The following is a 20,229-nucleotide window of genomic DNA, read 5'->3' as shown; positions in this document are numbered from 1 at the left end:
CATTTAGAGAGTTTTGCATAGAGTTTGGCGGCATGGAGTTCAGCAAGAACTGCTCGGACTAGTTTTATGTGTTCTGCTTTTGTTTCAGTGTAAATAAGAATGTCATTTAGATAAATCAGGACCCCTTTGTATAAATGTTCATGTAGCACCTCATTAATTAATTGCATAAGCACGGCAGGCGCCTCTTGTAATCCGAAAGGGGATACCTTAAATTGGCAGCATCCCAGCAGGATGTTAAAAGCAGTCTTCCACTCATTCCTTTCCCTAATTCTGATGCGGTAGTACACCTCTCATAAATCCAGCTTTGAAAAGATTTTTCCTTTAGAAAGGTGAGCCAGCCTGTGGGTACATATTTTCTATGCTGATCGTGTTTAGATTACGGTAGCCAACACAGAGGCATAGAGAGCCATCAGGTGCACCCTGAGTCCAGCAATGCTGCTACTTCCTCCACTTTCCCTTGACTGGGGATGAAAAGTCTTAGGGGTAGGGTGATAGGTTCAATTGGGTTGCTTACTGGTCGTCTTCCGGATCGCTTTTGGAGTGGCTCAGGTCCTCTCGGGATGTTGGATGTCTTTCCTCTAATTTTGGAGGGGAACAGAATTTCGCAGCCTCTTGGCTTCTCAGTGCAGTTTCTTTTCCTCGGGAGGGGTGGGTTTTGCAGGCTTCCCCTCGACAGGCGATGAGGTTTTCCAATGGGGGTTTTCGACCGGCATTCTGCTGTCTGGTGCCCTTCCTTCCCACACTTAAAACAGCCTGATGTCCTCGGTGCCATGGCGGTTTGGTGTTTGAATGCTCCTGCTTCCCCTGGGGTGGGGATCTTCTCCAGGCCCTGCCGGTGAGGTACTGGTTTTGAGTCATGTCAATCTCTGCCTCCTCTGCCATCAAGTACCATTCATGCAGGCAGTTAGGGGCACCATGGGCCAGGCAGGCAGTGTACAGACTGTCATTGAGTCCATCTTTGAACCAGCAGACTAGAATATCTTCTGGCCAGTCAACTCGGCTGGCCAGGTCCTGGAATTCTTTGGTGTATTCTGCTATAGGACGGTGGCCTTGCTTAATGACTCTGATGCAGTTGCGGGCTTTGCAATCAGCTAGGGGATCTTTGAAACAGTGATGCAGGGCTGTCATGAATTGATTGAAGTTTCATAGCTCTGGAGCATCGGAATTGGAGGTTCATCATCCATCTGGCCACTGTCCCTTCTAGGGTTAGGGTAACGACTTGCACTCATTCCCCCTGGGTTGGGAAATTCTGCTCGTACTCTTGCATGTAAGTGAGGACTTAATGCAGGGAAAATCCCAACTTTTGGGGAGTCTCCATCAAATTTTACCCCCAAGGGAGGGGCTTTCCTCTCTACCTGTGGGCCCCTGGGTTAGCTGAGGACGATCATCTGGGCTAGGACTGTGGGAGGTTGGGTACCTGGCATAGCTGCTGCTCCGCCAGCTTGGTCATCTGCTTGGTCATCTGCAGCTGGGTCAGGGGTGATGGCTCGAGTTTCCTGAACTACTGATCCACCCGGTCTCTTTGTGGGTGACCCTGTACACCTCAAACATTGAGATTTTCCAGGGCTTCCATCATAATATGGTTGATGTACTGCTTCAGTCGATCATCCATCAGTGGTTCCTTGGTCAGCTCTTCCTGATTGGAGAGGGCCTCCAGCTCCCTTTTGCACCCAAGCTTACAGCTGCCGCGTTTCAGGGTCTTTTTGGCTTTTTCCATCCCAGCTGTCTTTTGTTCCTATGTCAATTGACCATCGAGGCTTTATGGGACTTCCCCAGACAGCTTCGATGTCCTTGATGGGACATATGGAGCCAGTGTCAGGCTCAATGGTTCTTGAGGTTTCTCCCCAGCACTCGGCTTCTCCTTGCTTGCTGCTTCATTCAGACATTGTTGCAGGGTCTCCTCAGTAGACTGAAAATTAAGGGGTTTTTTTTTCTCGTTGACCACTATTGCAGAGCCTGTTTTATGTAAGAGCCAGCTTCTCCCCCCCTCCCACCTTCCAAGAAAGTATGAACTCTTGAGAACTTTGTATTTCAAAAGTAATCTTTTATTGAAAGGGAGGAAAGCAAGCCAAAATTCAAAGCAGGCTCTGGAGTCCCTCAGGGCATGCAGTTCAGGATAAAGGAAATTAGGAACCCCTGCCCACCTTCTGATGTGGATTCCAGCCAATCCTCAGGTGTGAATACAAATTGCATCAGCCTCTCTGAGAAACAGATACAAAGAGTTTCTCAGGCTCATTTTACAATCCATTCGTTCCCCCCTTTTTCCAAGGTGTGAGATTTCTTCAGGGATTCCTGGCGCCAGGCAACGGTTATAAATCAGGGTAAAGTTTATACAAAGAGGATCAGAGAATAAATTGGGTACTTAGGAAAAGAATTAAATGTGACACTCCAAATCTTCCCTTTCTTCCACGAGGAATGGCAGATACATGGATCTGACACACAGCTAAAAATGGAGGAATGTAGAAGGAATAGCAGAACCTGGGGGCAGAGTGAAAAGAGGGCTCAGCCTAGAATCCCTATGTAGCCACAAGCAAACTCAGTCTAACTCCCCTTGTGTTGTGGTCCGTCAGCAGCCTACGGTGCTGGTGGCGGAATCGGACAGTGATGAGACAGAGGCGAGGCCAGGGCCATCGAGAAATGGAGTGTGGACTCCAGAGCCTCCAGAGTAGTGAGAGTGAGGTGCAGATTCCAGAGCCTCCAGAGGCCGAGAGTAGCAAGGAGGAGGAAGAGCTGGGAGAGCCTGTCCTTAATGCCCGAATGAGAAGAGCTGCCAAGAGGCAGGAGCAGCTCAAGCAGAGAGGTCACCTCGGGGGTAGGGCCAAGAGATAATTGGCCCCTCCCATAAGGTTTAAAAGGAGACCGGCATCGGTGTCTCAGTTTACTGGAAAGCAAAGTTGGAGCTGCATTTACGCAAGCTCAAAATTTAAGAGAAAATTTTTATAAAATGTTTTACAGATGGCATTTAGACCCTAAGAAATTAGCATGTATGTACCCGAACTTGCAAGCTAAATGTTGGAGATGTGACTGTGAAGATGCTACTTATTACCATATATGGTGGACTTGTAAAAAAATCAAATCATGTAGATAAGGATATGGTGGGTTATGCAAAATGTTTTGAAAAAGAAGATGAAGTTTACTCCGCAATTGTTTTTATTGGGTATAACTATGGATTGTATGGCAATAGAGACTAAACTGATCTTAAATTTAATATCAGCAGCCAGACTATTGGTAGCACAGTACTGGAAGAAGGAACATTTGCCTACAATTGATGAATGGATATTAAAAGTTGCTAACCTGGCGGAAATGGCAAAAATCTCAGCATATTTGAAAGACTGTTCACAAGAGAAATACATAGTGGAATGGAGAAGATGGATTGACTATATTCAAAATAAATATCAGACTAAGAAATATCAAATAGTTTTTGAATGAACAAAGTGTAATGGAAATTAAGGCTCTATGGAGGGATGAGAGTTTATGGACAGTTAGCATTAGTTTATGATTGTTAGAAGTTTACTACACCCTGTATTTTGCTCTGGGAAGTCTCAGGGGGTGGGGGGTTGAGGGGAGGAGGTAGGGGGAGGGGGAAAGGAGGGGGGGATATTTGTTAAAACCTTCTAAAACTTTTTCAATAAAAAAAAAAAGTTGGAGCTGCGCTCGTTCCATTCTCTGCTCTGGATGTTTCTCTGAGAAGACCTTGGCAGTCTCCATTCTCTGCTCGAGACGCTTATCTGCAAAGGACTTTGGCAATTATCTAAATTGGACCAGGTTGGAAATAATGACAGACCGTTTTGTGTGAGAAGCCTTTGCTTTCTTTTGAGTTTCATGATGCTGGGAATGGGTCCATTCCCAGCTGCTTGAATAAAGTTTATTTTAATTAAGGACTGCATTTGTTGCTTCCTGCTCGAGTCTCAGTCACGACACCTTGAGTGCTGTTAACCCTTATCTAACTCTAACCGGGTGCTGACCATTAGCTGAGAAGATTCTTATGCATAGGCTTTTTGCAATAATCAGCTTAATTGAATCTTCACCTTTGGACCTGGTCTTTCATGCCTGACAAGGAAGAAATAAATGCAGGTTATTCTCTCTAGGGAAGTGGACTGTGATGCACAAAAGCTTCATGTAACCACAAGCGTGTTTGTATTGTTTTTTCCTGCAAAATAAATAAGTAATGTTAAATAACACAGCTGCTTCTTTGGCAAATAGCACCAGAAGACAGAAGTCAAAAGTTAAGAGACTTAAATTGATTGGCCTTTTAATAACTTGGATCAATGAATAGTACTGGTGTTTTGCTAATGTGATTTTTTTTTTTTAAAAAAAAAATCCACCTTCCTTCACCATAGAATTTCTTCTGATGACTCAACGTGACTTCTGCCACGTGACCTTTTCCAAATTGTGTTGAGCAAAGTGACAAATTCCAGATTTTTTTTTTAAATTTACATTTATATCCCGCCCTTCTCCGAAGACTCAGGGCGGCTTACAGTGTATAAGGCAATAGTCTCATTCTATTTGTATATTTACAAAGTCAACTTATTGCCCCCCCAACAATCTGGGTCCTCATTTTACCTACCTTATAAAGGATGGAAGGCTGAGTCAACCTTGGGCCGGGCTTGAACCTGCAGTAATTGCAGGCTACTGTGTTCTAATAACAGGCTCCTTACAGCCTGAGCTATTACGGCCCTTTCCCTGGGAAAGCTCAAAAGACTACATTCCCCAAGAAAAAGCATAGAAATTACCTTTTACACCAATTATCATAAATTTTTGAGACTTCCCTGAACAATATGAACTGTGATAAAACTGTCCATGTAAATGATAATTTAAATCTCCAGTAAGTATCATTCTAAAGTGGCACCAATGGCAATCAGATACAATTATTGTATCATGGATTTTGAAGAGATCAAAAGATCATGTAATCCAATGTTTTTCAAACTTGGCAACTTTCAGATGTGCAGACTTCAACTCATGCTGGCTCGAGAATTGTGGGATTTGAAGTCTGCACATCTTAAAGTTGCCAGTTTGAAACATACTGGTCTAATAGGTTTTCTTGCAAATTGCAAAGTTTTCGTGATCCCTTTCAACTCCACAATTCTAAGATTTGCAACAGTCCATCACAGTCCACTTCCCTAGAGAGAATAACCTGCATTTATTTCTTCCTTGTCAGGCATGAAAGACCAGGTCCAAAGGTGAAAACCTCCATAATAATAAATTCAAGGAGACACTTGTGTAAGGGGTGAGATATTAATGCTAAATGAGGATGCAATTAATAAAACTGTAATTATTCCATTTGGAGACACCACATAGGATGCTTGGACTTGTCCCAGCAGATAGCAGCATTGAACTGGCTGATCTAAAAAGCTAATCCAGCATTTGGAGGAGAAATTATCTAAATGTTCCAATATTTGAGAGGCTGCCACAAAGAAGAGGAGGTCAACCTATTTTCCAAAGCACCAGAAGGGAAGACAAGAAGCAATGGATGGAAGCTAATCAAGGAGAGAAGCAACCTAGAACTAAGGAGTAATTTCCTAACAATTAACAATTGAAAGAACAATTCACCAGTGGAACAGCTCGCCTTCAGAAGTTGTGGGTACTCCATCTCTAGAGGCTTTTAAGAAGAGACTGGACAGCCACTTGTCTGAAATGATATCGGTCCCCTGCTTGACGGGGGATTGGACTAGAAAACCTCCAAAATCCCTTCCAACTCTTATTCTCTTATTCTGTTATCACTGGGAATTCCAGAACCAGAGGCTAGAATGAGAAGTTAATAAAAAGAAAACTACAGAAGACAAGAAGTAGCCATTGTAGTCAGCACCATAATGCATTTGCAGAGATTAATAGCAAATAGAGGTTGTAGTATCTGTATTTGTTTTTTCTTCACCTTATTATGAATTGTAGTAATAGAGAATGAAGAACATGTTAATTTCTGCAGTTGTTAAACTATGTCAGCCCTTTGAGATAATACAGACCCAAAGCATGAACCATGAAACTTCGCATTACGTTCATTGTAAGTTTACAATAGTAGTCTGAAAGCACTTCTCCTTACATTCCAGAAAACTAGGGAGGTTTAGAGTTAGATGCTTCTCACGTCCCTTTTCCTTTCATGGGCTGAGATACCATTTTTATGACAATTGTCTAAGCTGCATCTCTTCCTTCTGTCTCTCATGGTTATTCCCACATACCACTATAGGCTGTGACTCTGAACTCCCTGACTCCAATTTGGGGGAAAAATGTCCACCCATGCAAACAGAAATCCGCTGATTATCCTTTTGTAAAATGCCCGTTTCTTTAATGATCTTGGAACAAAATTCATCAGCAAATTTTGCAACATCTGGGTTTTCTCACATCAAGAAAGCACCAGGCCGTTGATTCTCATTCAGTTAAAGTTCAGTTATTGGCACTACTAGAACCAGTCCATCAAGTATAATTGTCAAGCCTCACCATGAACCACAATAAGCCCAAAGATTTTTTAAAGATAAATCTTTATTATAGGGAGATACTTACGCAGGATTTTTGGCTACATTTGATGGGCTTTACTGTTCTCATATAAATTATTATACAATGTGCAGTTCTAGCTTAGACTGAGTTTCTTTCTCTAAACTGCAGAGTGACGAAGAGTTTCCATGGAGAATAACAACAGCAGGCACAATATGTGAGGCCTGGCATTTAAATTTATGCGCTTCTCTAATGGAGTTCATGAAGCAATTAAGCCCTGCTAGATTTATATCTCATGGATTTTTGTCTAGAAAAAAGCAGGCATAGTCTTCCATCCATCCTTCCCTCCATTTCATGCTTTAATCAGATTTAAGAAAGCAAAATGGAATCCAGGAATTGGTGGATGATGATTCATAGCCTTCTTTTATAAGGCATCATAATAACAAAAAATTGCAAGGGATTCAAATAAGCCAAATGTTAAGAGCGTCTTAAGCAGCTTATAAAACTCAAATAGCGACATTGTGAAATAATTCACATATTAGTTGTTAAGTCAATCAACTGTAACCATTAATAATTTTAGTTTAGCGTGACCCCAGGGCTGCGTTAAAAAGAAAAAATGGCAAATTTTTCTGTAGTTCTAGTTATCTGTCTTTCTCTTTACAACTTAGTACAGGTTGTCCTCGACTTACAACCATTTGTTTAGTGACCATTCAAAATTTCAACGGCACTAAAAAAAGGGACTTATGACCATGTTTCATTGCAACCATTGTAGTATCTCCATGGTCACGTGATCAAATTTCAAATGCTTGGCAACTGGCATGTATTTGTGACGTTTGCAGTGTCCCAGGCTCATATGATTATCTTTTGCAACCTTCTGACAAGCAAAGTTGATGGGGATGCTAGATTCGCTTAACAACCATATGATTCATTTAACAATTGCAGAGATTTGTTTAACAACTGTGATAAAATGGAGCCAAATGCACTTAATAGCTGTCTTGCTTAGTGACAGAAATTTTGGGCTCAATTGTGGCTGTAAGTCAAGGACTACCTGTATTTGAAATTATTCACCTGGCCTCCTCCTTCCACCTCTATCTTCTTCCTACTATTTTTTTGGCTAATTGGCAAATTTAGAGGGGTTGATATAGCAATTCAGATGGTCATACAACACCCTTGCTTATACTAATACTGTATAGCAAGAAACCATATGCAGAATTGCCCTATAATACTTCTTTGCTCATCTGTCTTCTCACTAAATAAAATAAGCAAAACCCTAATTATGAAGCCAGAAAAGTGAGATAATCCAATTCATTGTTTCCAGCTATAGATTTCACAAACTAGAATGTAACTGAGGTTTTTTTGTAATGTTGATCTTCATTCATGAGTGATTCTCCTTTTGTTCCCTGACAGCAAATGGAACATCAAGTAGCCAGCTTTCCACACCGAAATCAAAGCAGTCCCCAATCTCTACACCTACTAGTCCAGGAAGCCTTCGTAAGCACAAGGTATTACGTTTCTTATACCTTACTAAACCTCCTTCCAGGAGATTACACAGTGTTGAGAGTTACTTGAAGGTAACAGACTTGAGACCACACTTGGAATACTGCATCCAATTCTGGTCACCAGGATCCAAAAAAGATGTTGGGACCCTCAAAAGAATGCAGAGAAGAGCAGCGAAGATGATAAAAGGTCTGAATGCTAAACCATATGATAAAGGATTGAGGGAACTAGGTATGTCTAGTCTAATGAAGAGAAGGACCAGGGGTGATGTGATAGCATTTTTCCAATACTTAGGGGCTGTCACAGAGAAGATTCTCCAAAGCATCTGAAGGCAGAACAAGAAGCAATGGGTGGAAGCTTATCAGAGGGAGATCCAACCTGAAACTAAGGAGAAATTTTCTGGCAGTGAGAACAATTCACCAGTGTAACAACTTACCCCCAAAAGTTGATAGTGCTCTATTACTAGAGGTTTTGAAGAAGAAGTTGAATAGGCATTTGTTTGGAATGATATAGAACGGGGTTCTGGATCCATGCAAGTCTGGATGGGGAGAAACAGGCTCAAGCTCAACCCCTCCAAGACTGAGTGGCTGTGGATGCCAGCATCCCGGTACAGTCAGCTGCAACTGCGGCTGACTGTTGGAGGCGAATCATTGGCCCCAATGGAGAAGGTGCGCAATCTGGGGGTTCTCCTGGATGGACGGTTGTCTTTTGAAGATCACTTGGTGACTGTCTCCAGGAGAGCTTTTTACCAGGTCCGCCTGGTCCGCCAGTTGCGCCCCTTTCTAGACCGGGATGCCTTATGCACGGTCACTCACGCTCTCGTCACTTCTCGCCTGGACTACTGTAACGCTCTCTACATGGGGCTCCCCTTGAGGTGCACCCGGAACTTCAGTTAGTTCAGAATGCAGCCGCGCGGGTGATAGAGGGAGCCACTCGTGGCTCCCATATAACACCGATCCTGCGCAGGCTGCACTGGCTACCTGTGGTTTTCCGAGTGCACTTCAAGGTGTTGGTTACCACCTTTAAAGCGCTCCATGGCATAGGACCGGGATATCTTCGGGACCGCCTTCTGTTACCACATGCCTCCCACCGGCCGGTACGCTCCCATAGAGAGGGCCTCCTCAGAGTGCCGTCAGCCAAACAGTGTAGGCTGGTGACCCTCAGGGGGAGAGCCTTCTCTGTGGGGGCACCTACCCTCTGGAATGAGCTTCCCCCAGGACTTCGACAACTTCCTGACCTCCGGACCTTTCGCTGCGAGCTTAAAACATATCTATTCTTCCGAGCAGGACTGGCTTAATAGGGTTTTTAAACATGGATTTTATTGGGGTTTATTTGATATTTTGTATTGTATTTTAAATTTAGGCTTTATGGAATAAGTTTTTTAAATAGTGTTTTTATTGAAATGTATTGTATTATTTTATCTGCCTGTTCACCGCCCTGAGTCCTTCGGGAGAAGGGCGGTATAAAAATTAAATTATTATTATTATTATTATTATTATTATTATTATTATTATTATTATTATTATTATTATTATTATTATTATTATTATTATTATTATTAAGTGAGTGAAGCCCCATCCAGAGGATGCAGGCAGCATGCAAAATTATACTCTCTCCAATCCATGGAAAAACCTTTCTCCATGGAACCAGTCCCTGGTGCCCAAAAGGTTGGGGACCACTAATATAGGATATCCTGCTTGAGGAGTGGGTTGGACTAGAAGACATCCAACCCTGTTATTCTATGTTCTATGTTATTCTATGTTCATTCTATGTGCATTCTATGTATTCTATGTTCTATGTTATTCTATGTTCTATGAAACTGCTGAGGTGATTTCTGTGAGGGTAGAACACTTTTACCTCAAATAGGACTCCGGATCATTTAGCAACTCAGAAACCATCTTGTCTTTCCCAACTGTGCCAGTTCTTTGCTTATTTATTTGTTAACATTATTTTTCCCACTTTTTTCCAGGATTTCAAGATAGGGGGAATTGCATTCCTTCTTCCTATTTTTCACCCCCAACGACAAATATAGGTGGTAGAGTGGGTTGAGAGAGAGAGAATCTGGCTGAAGATCACTCAAATGAGTTTGCGCAGTTTAGAACTCTCAGAAATATTAACTATCAGGAGCTTTGCCCCTGGCAAGGCCTCAAAGAATGGGAAATACTGTAGGAAAAAGCCTTAAGCCAGCGGGTGTGTTTTTAGAATGGCACTGAAGCTAATGTTGCCTCTGCAAGCTGTAAAGTACAGGTAGCCTTCAACTTACAACTACAGTTGAGCCCAAAATTTCTGTTGCTAAGCAAGAAAATTATTGAGTTTTGCCCCATTTTATGATCTTTTTTGCCACAAGTGTTAAATGAATCACTGCAGTTGTTAAGTTAGTAACACGGTTGTTAAGTGAATTTGGCTTCCCCATTGATTTTGCTTGTCAGAAGGCCGCAAAAGGAGATCATGTGACCCCAGAATACTGCAACCATCATAAATACATGCTAGCTGCCAAGCAGCTGAATTATGATCACGTGACCACAGGGATGCTGCAATGTTTGTAAGGGTGAAAAATTGTCATAAATCACTTTTTTACTGCTGTTGTAACTTTGAATGGTCACTAAATGAACTGTTGTAAGTCAAGGACTATCTGTACTCTACAATTACATTTTGTTGGTGCTGTTGTTTTCTGGGTCAGGACTGCTAGTAACAGTTGTTTTGGCTTTACTGTTAACATCCTCTAAATTTCCATGTCCTTACTCTCCTCACGCACACAAGCATATATGTGGGCACACACCCAGACAGTCAGAACAATTAATCAGCGGAACCGGATTGCTTTCAGAATGCCTTTGGAGATTGTCAGTCATCCAGGTCATAGTTGTGCCCAGGGTGTTTTTCTTTTTCTTTCTTTTATATTGAAAAAGTTTTACAAGATTTTTTTCCCCATACATCCCCCCCTCCCCACAACCCTAACCCTTCCCCTCCCTCCTTCCCCATCCTCTACCCCCGACTTCCCAGAGCAAATACAGGGTATTGTATCTAACAGTCATAAACTAAAATGTGCTAATTAACATAAACTCCCATCCCTCTTCTTGAACCTCAACTCCCCTTTTCCATAAAAAAGAAGAAAAAGGAAAGTATTAATACTAATACAATTACCTTCTATTCATTTAAAAGCTGTTTAGTATTTTGTTATTTCAATCTCCATTATATGTATCTTTCAAAAATAATCTTTCAAATAGGGTGATAATTCTACCTTCTCATCTAAGTCCATTAAATTTAAAGTCCAATCTTCTGTAATAAACAATATCCCATCTTCCAATGTTGTAATATCAAAAATTATTCCTCAGTATACCTTATAATCCATCATATTTATATCTCCATCATACTTAATAATAAACATCATCTTTCCTTATATGAATTTAACATTTACCTCATATTCTTCCCCATATTCCCCATACCATAACTTTCTAAACAATTTACACCCCATTTATCATACAATCCTCCAGGGTGTTTTTCAAAAGGCAACTAGACTTTCTTAGTTTTTCCCTTGAAAATGTTTCGGTTCTCATGCAAGAATTTATCAGAACTGAAGAAATTTCTTGGATGAGAAGCGAAACATTTCCAAGGGAAAAAAAAAAAACAAGAAAGTCCAGTTGCCTTTGGAAAAAGCACCTTTGGGATTTGCCTTCAGAAGTTGTGGGGGCTCCATCCCTGGAATTTTTAAGAAGAAATTTAACAAGCATTTGTCTGAAACTGTATAGGTCTCCTGCTTGAGCAAGGGATTGGACTAGAAGATCTCCAAGGTCCCTTCCAACTCTGTTATTCTGTCCCATGCCAGTTTTTCATCCACACAAAGGAAGTTTTCAGCTGCTGTTGTTTCCTTCCTCTTGATGCCATCCAGGCTAATTGTGGGATTTAACGCTTGTCCCTTTCTTCTTACAGGACCTGTACTTGCCTCTATCCTTGGATGACTCTGATTCTCTTGGAGACTCCATGTAAAGGAAACCCAGTTCCCCATCTCTGTAGTACACGCTCTGTTTTAAACACAGAGCAGTACTTCTGCCGAACCGAGCAGAGAGGTCACTGGTGCTAACGATCTCGATCCAAGGACACAAAACTTATGGTTATGCTTTCTTTGCTTTCTTGTTTTCCTCCTATGAGTTCTCTTCTGTGTTACAAAACCAACACTAGCAATGGACCAGAGGTAAAGGGATACCAACCATTTGCAGAACTTCACCATTCAAGTTAAAATGGTTATTCCTGGTGGGTTTTGGAGCCAGAGATGAAGTAGAACATTGTGATCTTACGACTTTCTATTCTCTCTCTTTGTACTGGGTGCAATGACCCCAGGAATGGCTGTCAGTATAGGGAAAAAATGATAGCCTTTTCAAAAGATTCCATGTCAAAATATTCCATCGGCAGATGTGGCAACACTGCCCCTAAACTTCAACTTTTCCCACCGGGATATTTTTCAGACATTCGTAGTTACCAGCAACTTTACCAAAGTAGCTTTGTTCCCCTCAATCCTACTGTGTTAAATTTAATATTTTCCTATTAACTGTACTTGATTTATGCTCACAGCCACCAAGGGCTAAATCCATGATGGTAATAAGGTCAATATATCACAGCATGCCCCAAAAATAAATGAGCAAAAAGCTATTTATGGTAGTTTTGCTGCAGAACCTTTAAGGCCAGGATCTTTTCACTGCAGTGGATTTTTAAAGGCAATAAAAATATGGTTTGGTTGATATGAAGTTACTGGAAGTGCTGTGTGGTATCTCTTGATCTCTGAAAGATTCTTAATGCCTTGCAAACAGCCAACAGTGAAAACACTGTGAAGGTTTTGTTTTCAGGTTTCTAACACTTCTCTGTTCCTATAACTACTGCGATTGCTGTTAATGTGAAATCAGTACAATTTTATAATGGAAAAATGACTTTACCTAGGTTGTAGAGAAGCAATTCTTCAAGCTTCTTCTTTCTTTCTTTTTTTAAAAAAGTAAAAACTGGTGACTTGATTTTGCTTAAAAAATAGAAAAACAAAAGTATAGAAAAATGTTCTGCGCAGTGAAACGTTTTCGAAGTTGCGGCCAAATTTAACATCTGAAATAGGAAAAAAAACAGGGCTGACATCATGATTGGGTGCGTTGGGGAGGTGGGCTGTTACCATTCAGTGAGTATTTTGAAAGGATTTGTAACATTAGGGGCCTCTGGAAGAATAAAAAAAGTCAAGATGTCTGCTCTCCCCTTATCATTGGAGCTCTGACTTGCTTTGTATGTGTGTTGGCAGCTCAAAACAGGTTGGGTTTCAATTGAGGGCACCATGTTGATTTTTTGCCTCCAGCCCCAACCCACCCCCTTGTGCAACATGCTGGATTTATCTTGCCATTTTCGGCATGTTCAAGAATCCCAATTAAGGCCTTTTCTATGAAAACAGCCCATGAGAACAGAATGCAAAGCATAAGCAAGCTTTTCCATTTTTTGTAATTGTAAATGCAATGTTTGATACAGGGCTGACCATTTTCCCTATGCCTTTTTATCAGTGCTGGATAGTGTGTACCGCCTTGTTCCTGATTCATCAAAATAAGTGCTTTGATTTTTTTAAAAAAAATTCTCGGATCTTTCCATGTGAAGTGCTCTACTTTTTTGGGGTGGGAACCCCTTTTTGAATTTAGAATGTGTATGATAAGAGTTTGTTCTTTCATTTTGATTGGAAAAGCTGCTTTGGGCCACTTGCATGAAATGGAAAGGTGAGCTGAACAGGCATGATTCACATGGCTACTTTGCTCACTTTTTTCTCTTCTAGTGGGGGGTGGGATTCCCCATTTCTTAAAATGACTTTCTCTTAACCCACTGGTTAAGATCATTGCACCACTAGCAAGATTTGAGATATGGTGACAATGTGAGTGAGCTGAGTGTTAGGATGTTATCGTTGCAGAGAAGATGTCAGATGATGGAGTGGCCTGTAGTTAACCACAATCCTGCACCACAAAGACAAGTAAGACTGAACCCATTGCTAGCCAAAGCAGTGTCTAGAATTCCCTATTCCCCAATGTTGTCGTTTGGTCTGATGCATCCACTAAACATTGGTTCAGGAGAACCATTTTCCTTGTAGGATCACAGTCAGATCACCATGGGGAAGGCTGACTTTGAGGACAAAGCACAGAAAAAGATCTACAGGAGAGTTTCCCATGGTGTGTTTGACCCCCTAGCAGATCTAGTGTATAAATTGGAGCAGGTCTCTTAATTTCTTGGTGCCTCAATTTACCTTATCTGTCAAAATAGGGACAGGAATACTTCTCTACCTCATGGGAAGGGTGGTTGGGCTGACAGGTGAGTCATTTTGTTAATGCCGTAAAAGACATATTTGGTGGAAAAGTACTTATAGCTTTGGAAGGGGTAGAATTCGTTGAGTTCATGGAAGGTTTCCTGGGTGGCCTGAGAGATCTTTCTACAGACAGCCAAGCAGCCCTGACCACCACAACTAACAATGCGCACACTGTGAGCTTTGACTGTTGTCAACACCAGAAACAGGAACTGATCTCTCCCTCCCAGATCTGGCAATGGTGACTCTGTCCCTCCTGAGATTCTGAATCATGGTTACAAAGGTAACCTCCATTGTGAATTGCTTACAGGAACACTTGCCAACTTGGAGATACGCTTTGTTTGCCACGCATTCACTTTGCTCCAGTTTTGATCTTCTGCTCTCTCTTCTCTCTCGCTTGAAGGGCTGTTCTCACTTTGCCAGTTGGGTGTGATCAGAGGAGCTATACTTCTGGAAACTGAAATTGAATGATCCTTTTCTGCTAAAGGTGATGATGCTTCTTGACAACACTGCCTTTTTAGTCGAGAGTCTAAAAAACTTGATGCCTTCAACCCAATCTTTCCTGGTTTAATAGACAAGAAGCAATGATCTCCGTCAAAACTGAGCCATGGAGAACAGACCCTCTCCCTCCCTCTTTCTCTCTTTTACACACATACACAAACATATACCCATACAAAATACATCTATAGATGGTTGATCTATTTAATTGCTATTCTTGGGCAATGCCCTAGAATTAAGCCTATCCTTGGTAGTAGTACTGTAGAGTCTTTTGAATGTTAACTTTACTCTTTCTTGATTGCACAGAGAGGACAAACGTAGGCTGTTTTTATCTGCCAAAGGAAACCCTGAAGTAGTATTGTCCTTTGTATAAAATGCTGGGAACACATATTAAGGGAGAAGCCACCATATTTATCTTCAGCTTGTAAGCCCTTGAGAAGCTTATAGATAGAATGATAACTAGATCCATTTTCCCCAGCTGATTTACTTCAGACTTCCAATTCTCTGAAATCCCAAAGAGAATTGAAGTTCCTTTAGAGATACAACCTGGACATTTTGACAGCTGAAAACTGGATAGAATTTTGGTCCATTCCAGTAGTGATTCTTCATCATGGTTTACATGCTATAGCTGAACGTCTTTGCAAAAATGCAGATTTGGGCTTTCATTTTTATTGCACTTAATAATGGCATGTCTACTAGGAATGTTGTTGCTTGAGCTTTGCCATGCTGTGCGTTACTTCTGAATCCAGAAATGGTGAGATTCAGCTTTTGTAAGCATTCACCTTGAGCATTCAGAAAACCAGAGGCCTATTTAATGAAAAGTGAAGGTTAGTCTTTCTAGAAAAGGAATGGGGGAGGGCAGAGGGAGCCATTCAAAACTTGCAAAAGTGAAACAGGGTAAAGAACAAAACTCCCAGAAGAATCTTTCAGGTAAGTATTCTTGAACTGTAGGTAGAAATCAGTGACTATGTCAGATGTAAAGCTGCCTATGTAGTGGATGTTGCATGATTCTTTGTACAAAATAAATAAATTAAAATGCATGCCAAATAGCCATATGTACCATGGTAGGTGTGTTCAGCTCCAAACTCATCAAAAAAACAAAAAACACTAGAGGCTACAGTGCTTTTCTCTTACAGCTCATTCATTAGTGCAAACAGATGCCACCTATTTTATATAAACTGATTGTATTATGATGAACAGAAGCAGTGAAGGACTATAACAGCAGTTTTCAATACACAAGTTCAAAAGTTGAATGGCCAGGAGTGGCATTTAAGGAGGGAAGGGCTGAGGGCTACAGTAGATGGATCACTGTATCACACATGTGAGCAAGGTTGATGTTTGGGGGAGGAGGCAGAGAGGGCAATTATTTAATTTTTGTTTGGCTCGTATATGCCTATTGTAGGATTTCCACAACAGTGTTTATTGCTTCCCCTTTCAAAATAGCAGCTTTCTGTATTCACAAAAGGAATTCAAGGACCACAGAAAGTTGCTGCTGTAACTTGTGACCTTGAGGCTACATCCTATCCTGTCAAGCACAATCAACCAGACCCACATGAGTAGGGTTCAAACTAGCTACTGTGATTCCACAGGAATCATCCCAGACTAGAAGCTTTCACCGGGAAAAACTAAATAAGATTCAAAGGCAATCAAGGGGTGGGGAGGGGTGGACCTTTCCCTCTTATGTCTGTGTAATGATTCCAGACTAATTCCCTCCTTGATCCTTCCTCCTGACTGGGACAGTCTTTCTCCAATATATCCCTGCTCTAGCTCTAGGAAACTATGCTTGGTTTCTTTTTTAAAATTCTTGCACTTGAGCAGATGTAAGATCAGGGTGTAGAAGGAAGATTTAGAAGACAGCAATAGCCAAATTGTACACCTGGGCCCCATATAGTCCTTTAGCCCTTCACAGGTGCCTGCAACTTTGCTTTTATCCATTCCCTCTTGATTTAACTATCCATGACCACTGTTAATGTGTTTAAGGTCCCTATTGCCATCCAGCCCATAAATGAAAGTATTCTCACTGCAGAGGACCATTGGTGAGAGGGTAGCCCTGAATTAAAGTCTCATGCTTTTTTGTTTTGCACTGGCAGCCGCCTATTGTCAATATACATGTAAAAATGTATTTGTCGGTCATGAAGAAGATTCGTCCTTTTAATCCTAGCAGCTCATGAATTATGCTGTAGAGACCACTGTGAAGTTCTCCTAGTTTTGTGAAGCAAAGGCGATGCAGCTGTCTTGAGGACAGATTATGGATGACTTGAAAGGGCAGATCTGTGGTAAATGTTGGGAAAAGTTTCTGGGAGATGTTTGGACTTCAACTGGAAGTTCACACATCTTAAAGTTGCCAAGGTTGGATGGATTGAAAAAAGCTTCGGTTCTGGAATAACTTCATGTAGGCCTTTAAAATATGCTAAAAAGAATCAAAGCTGTCTGCCTCTAGAAAAAAAATTCAAGTTTTTGGGGGGATATTACCTCTTCGATGGAAGCACAGTCCACAAGAGTTCCATTTCTTCTCTTTGGCTACTAACTTGAATATTTTCCAATAGAAACAAGATTGTTCCTATATAATAAGTCATAGCAGCTAACAGACCATAAATGAAAGTCTTCTCACTGCAGAGGACCATTTGGCATCTGGCAAATTGCCCTTTTAATCTTAATCAATTTAATTTCCTTCCCAAACATCCAGGTTTTCATATTGTTTAAATATGAAAGTTCTGGGATCAAACATATACTAGAACTATTTGGCATTACTGCTCTTGTCAAGCTTACAGCTAACAAGGAGAATACAAAGATACATAATCCCACCTCCCAGGACAAACACAGCAAATTTAGAATGCCAATGTAATTTCTGATCCCCTCTTCCCTTTCTGTATTTGGCATCCTATCTTTAACATCACCTATTTCTTCCTGAAACAGGTTTTGTCAGAAATAAGAATTCTTATTCATCCATCACCAACTATCAATTCATTATTTTATTTATTTATTTATTTATTTATTTATTTGATTTTTATACCGCCCTTCTCCCGAAGGACTCAGGGCGGTGTACAGGCAACAATAAAATACAAAAACACCACAATATACAATTTAAAATACGAATTAAAAAACTTATTATAATTAGCCTAGAACCTTAAAATTTATAAAACCAAACCCCATTTAAAATTAGTAGAAAATTTAAAATCGATAAAATTTATGTAATTTAAAATTTAAAATTTAAAATTTAGGCCAGCCCCGCGCGAATAAAAAGGTATGTCTTCAGTTCGCGGCAGAAAGTCCGAAGGTCAGGTATTTGACGTAAGCCTGGGGGAAGCTCGTTCCAAAGTGTGGGAGCCCCCACAGAGAAGGCCCTTCCTCTGGGTGCTGCCAGCCGACATTGTTTGGCGGACGGCACCCTGAGAAGGCCCTCTCTGTGAGAGCGTACGGGTTGGTGGGAGGCATATGGTAACAGCAGGCGGTCCCGTAAGTACCCAGGCCCTAAGCCATGGAGCGCTTTAAAGGTCGTAACCAACACCTTAAAGTGCACTCGGAAGGCCACAGGCAGCCAGTGCAGTCTGCGCAGGAGCGGTGTTACGTGGGAGCTACGCGGAGCTCCCTCTATCACCCGCGCAGCTGCATTCTGGACTAACTGAAGCCTCCGAGTGCACTTCAAGGGGAGCCCCATGTAGAGAGCATTACAGTAATCTTATAATTATGCAAATTATAAGAGCTAAAAGACTCAATATTCATAATACATTAAAATGGAAATTTACAAGGCACATAAACTGTAGCCTCTTGTAGCACAACAGTAGGGTTAGCATCCCAAAATATCACAATAATACAATGAAATGTCTGCTGGGTTTGTAACATGAGCACAGAACCCTCAGTTGCATGAAATTGCAGAAGTAGAAGCAGCTAGAAAAGTTTTGGTTGCAAACTACAGGTGTTATCACCTGTGTTCAGAGGTTTTAGGTCTAATTCTGTCTTTGCACATACATTGAGGCCGCCTTCTTTCTTGGCTTTGTAATAAATTTTAATCAGTTTTTTTTAATCTTGATCTTTGATCTTGAGTCCCTTGGAGAGAACACAAATACCATGCTTCTCGTCTATGGAGATTCTTGGTCATCCAGGTCATGGTTAGCCCAAAGGTACTTTTTTCTTTTTTTCTTTTTTATTGAAAAAGTTTTAACAAACAAAAACATTTTCCCCCTTTTTCCCCCCCTCCCCCACAAAACCCCTTCCCCTCCTTTCCCCCGGCTTCCCGGGTCAATCACAAGATATTGTTATAGATAAACCAAACATAGAATAAAATTTTCCCTTCTAATCCAATTAACATCCAAATCTTTTCATTTCCCAACCCCCCCATTACATAAAATAATACTTCCTAATTATTCAAAGGCAATCTGATATTTCTTAACCTGATACCTGTTTTGTAAATAATCAATCCATTTTTTCCATTCAATTAAATATCTTTCCTGCGTATTGTCTTTCAAAAAAGCTGAGATTTTAGCCATCTCAGCCAAATTAGTAACTTTCAATATCCATTCTTCTATTGTAGGTAACTCTTTTTTCTTCCAATATTGTCCAATCCAGCCTTGCTGCTGTTATTAAATTCAGAATCAATTTAGTCTCAATCCCTGCAAAGGTACTTTTTTCAAAAGGTACCTGGACTTTCTTGATTTTTCCTTGAAGACATTTTCCTTCCGACAGTGGGGAATGGAAGGATTCCAAAGATGACTGCAAGGAATAGAAATCCTTCCATTCTTCACCGTTCAGTCAGAACTGAAGCAGCTTCTTGGATGAGAATGAAATCTCTTCAAGGAAAAATAAAGAAAGTTGCCTTTTGAAAAAAGCACCCTTGGAGCTACCGTGCTTCTCATTTGGCCTTGATGTGGTGCTTACTGTGGCATACTGTGGCCTTGGAAATTCTGAAAGTTGAAATCCACACATCTTAAAGTTGCCAAAGTTGAGAAAACAGCTCTCTAGGCTATGTCACAAGGTGATCTTAATCAAGAATCCAATATAGTCAATTTCATAGACTCTTGGTCATTTTCAGAACTGTTAGCTTTTTCTGTCTTGGTATCTGTAGCTTGGTTTCTGCCAGATAATCCAATAAATTAAGAAGATCTTAATGCTTCTCTGAAACACATTTTTTAAAGGAATTTATGGAAACTGTAATTGCCTAAAATTATCTTAAAAGGACTCATGGAAGTTAACTGATCGTTAAGGAAAAATATCAGGAGAATGGACTGGACAGTATGTCTTGCGTTCAATAAGACTCCTTATCTGAAGGAATAACATCTATGCATATTCACCCTTGTTTCATGACATATATTTAAACTGTCAAACTTCTAAACTATGTTTCCCATTAAATTATTACAATTTTATTTCTCACTGTTACCTTAAAAATCTGTCCACTTGAGATTATTATTGAATATTATCTTCCATAGGAGAAGAGACTCCTTCTTCTCCTTCTCCTCCTCTTCCTCCTCTCTTTCAAATTTGGCATTCATTCATTTATCAGTTGA

The 20,229-nt window shown here is 40.8% G+C and overlaps 1 protein-coding gene across 7 annotated transcripts in view; it reads left to right on the top strand.

Annotated features, from left to right (window-relative positions):
- DCX (doublecortin) overlaps positions 1-18,929 on the top strand; it is a 224,278-nt gene extending 205,349 nt beyond the window's left edge. For all 7 annotated transcript variants that reach the window (XM_058197005.1, XM_058197009.1, XM_058197007.1 and 4 more), the window contains 2 exons: positions 7,834-7,928; positions 11,851-18,929. In XM_058197005.1, the coding sequence (XP_058052988.1) occupies positions 7,834-7,928; positions 11,851-11,907 (152 nt within the window). In that variant the 3' untranslated portion in view covers positions 11,908-18,929. The remainder of the gene's footprint in view (positions 1-7,833; positions 7,929-11,850) is intronic.
- Positions 18,930-20,229: the final 1,300 nt, after the last annotated feature.

Source organism: Ahaetulla prasina, chromosome 11 (assembly GCF_028640845.1).
Source record: "Ahaetulla prasina isolate Xishuangbanna chromosome 11, ASM2864084v1, whole genome shotgun sequence".
In the NCBI taxonomy this organism is placed as follows: domain Eukaryota; kingdom Metazoa; phylum Chordata; class Lepidosauria; order Squamata; family Colubridae; genus Ahaetulla; species Ahaetulla prasina.
Note: the sequence above shows the minus strand (reverse complement) of the source record. Positions and strands in the feature narration are given on the sequence as shown.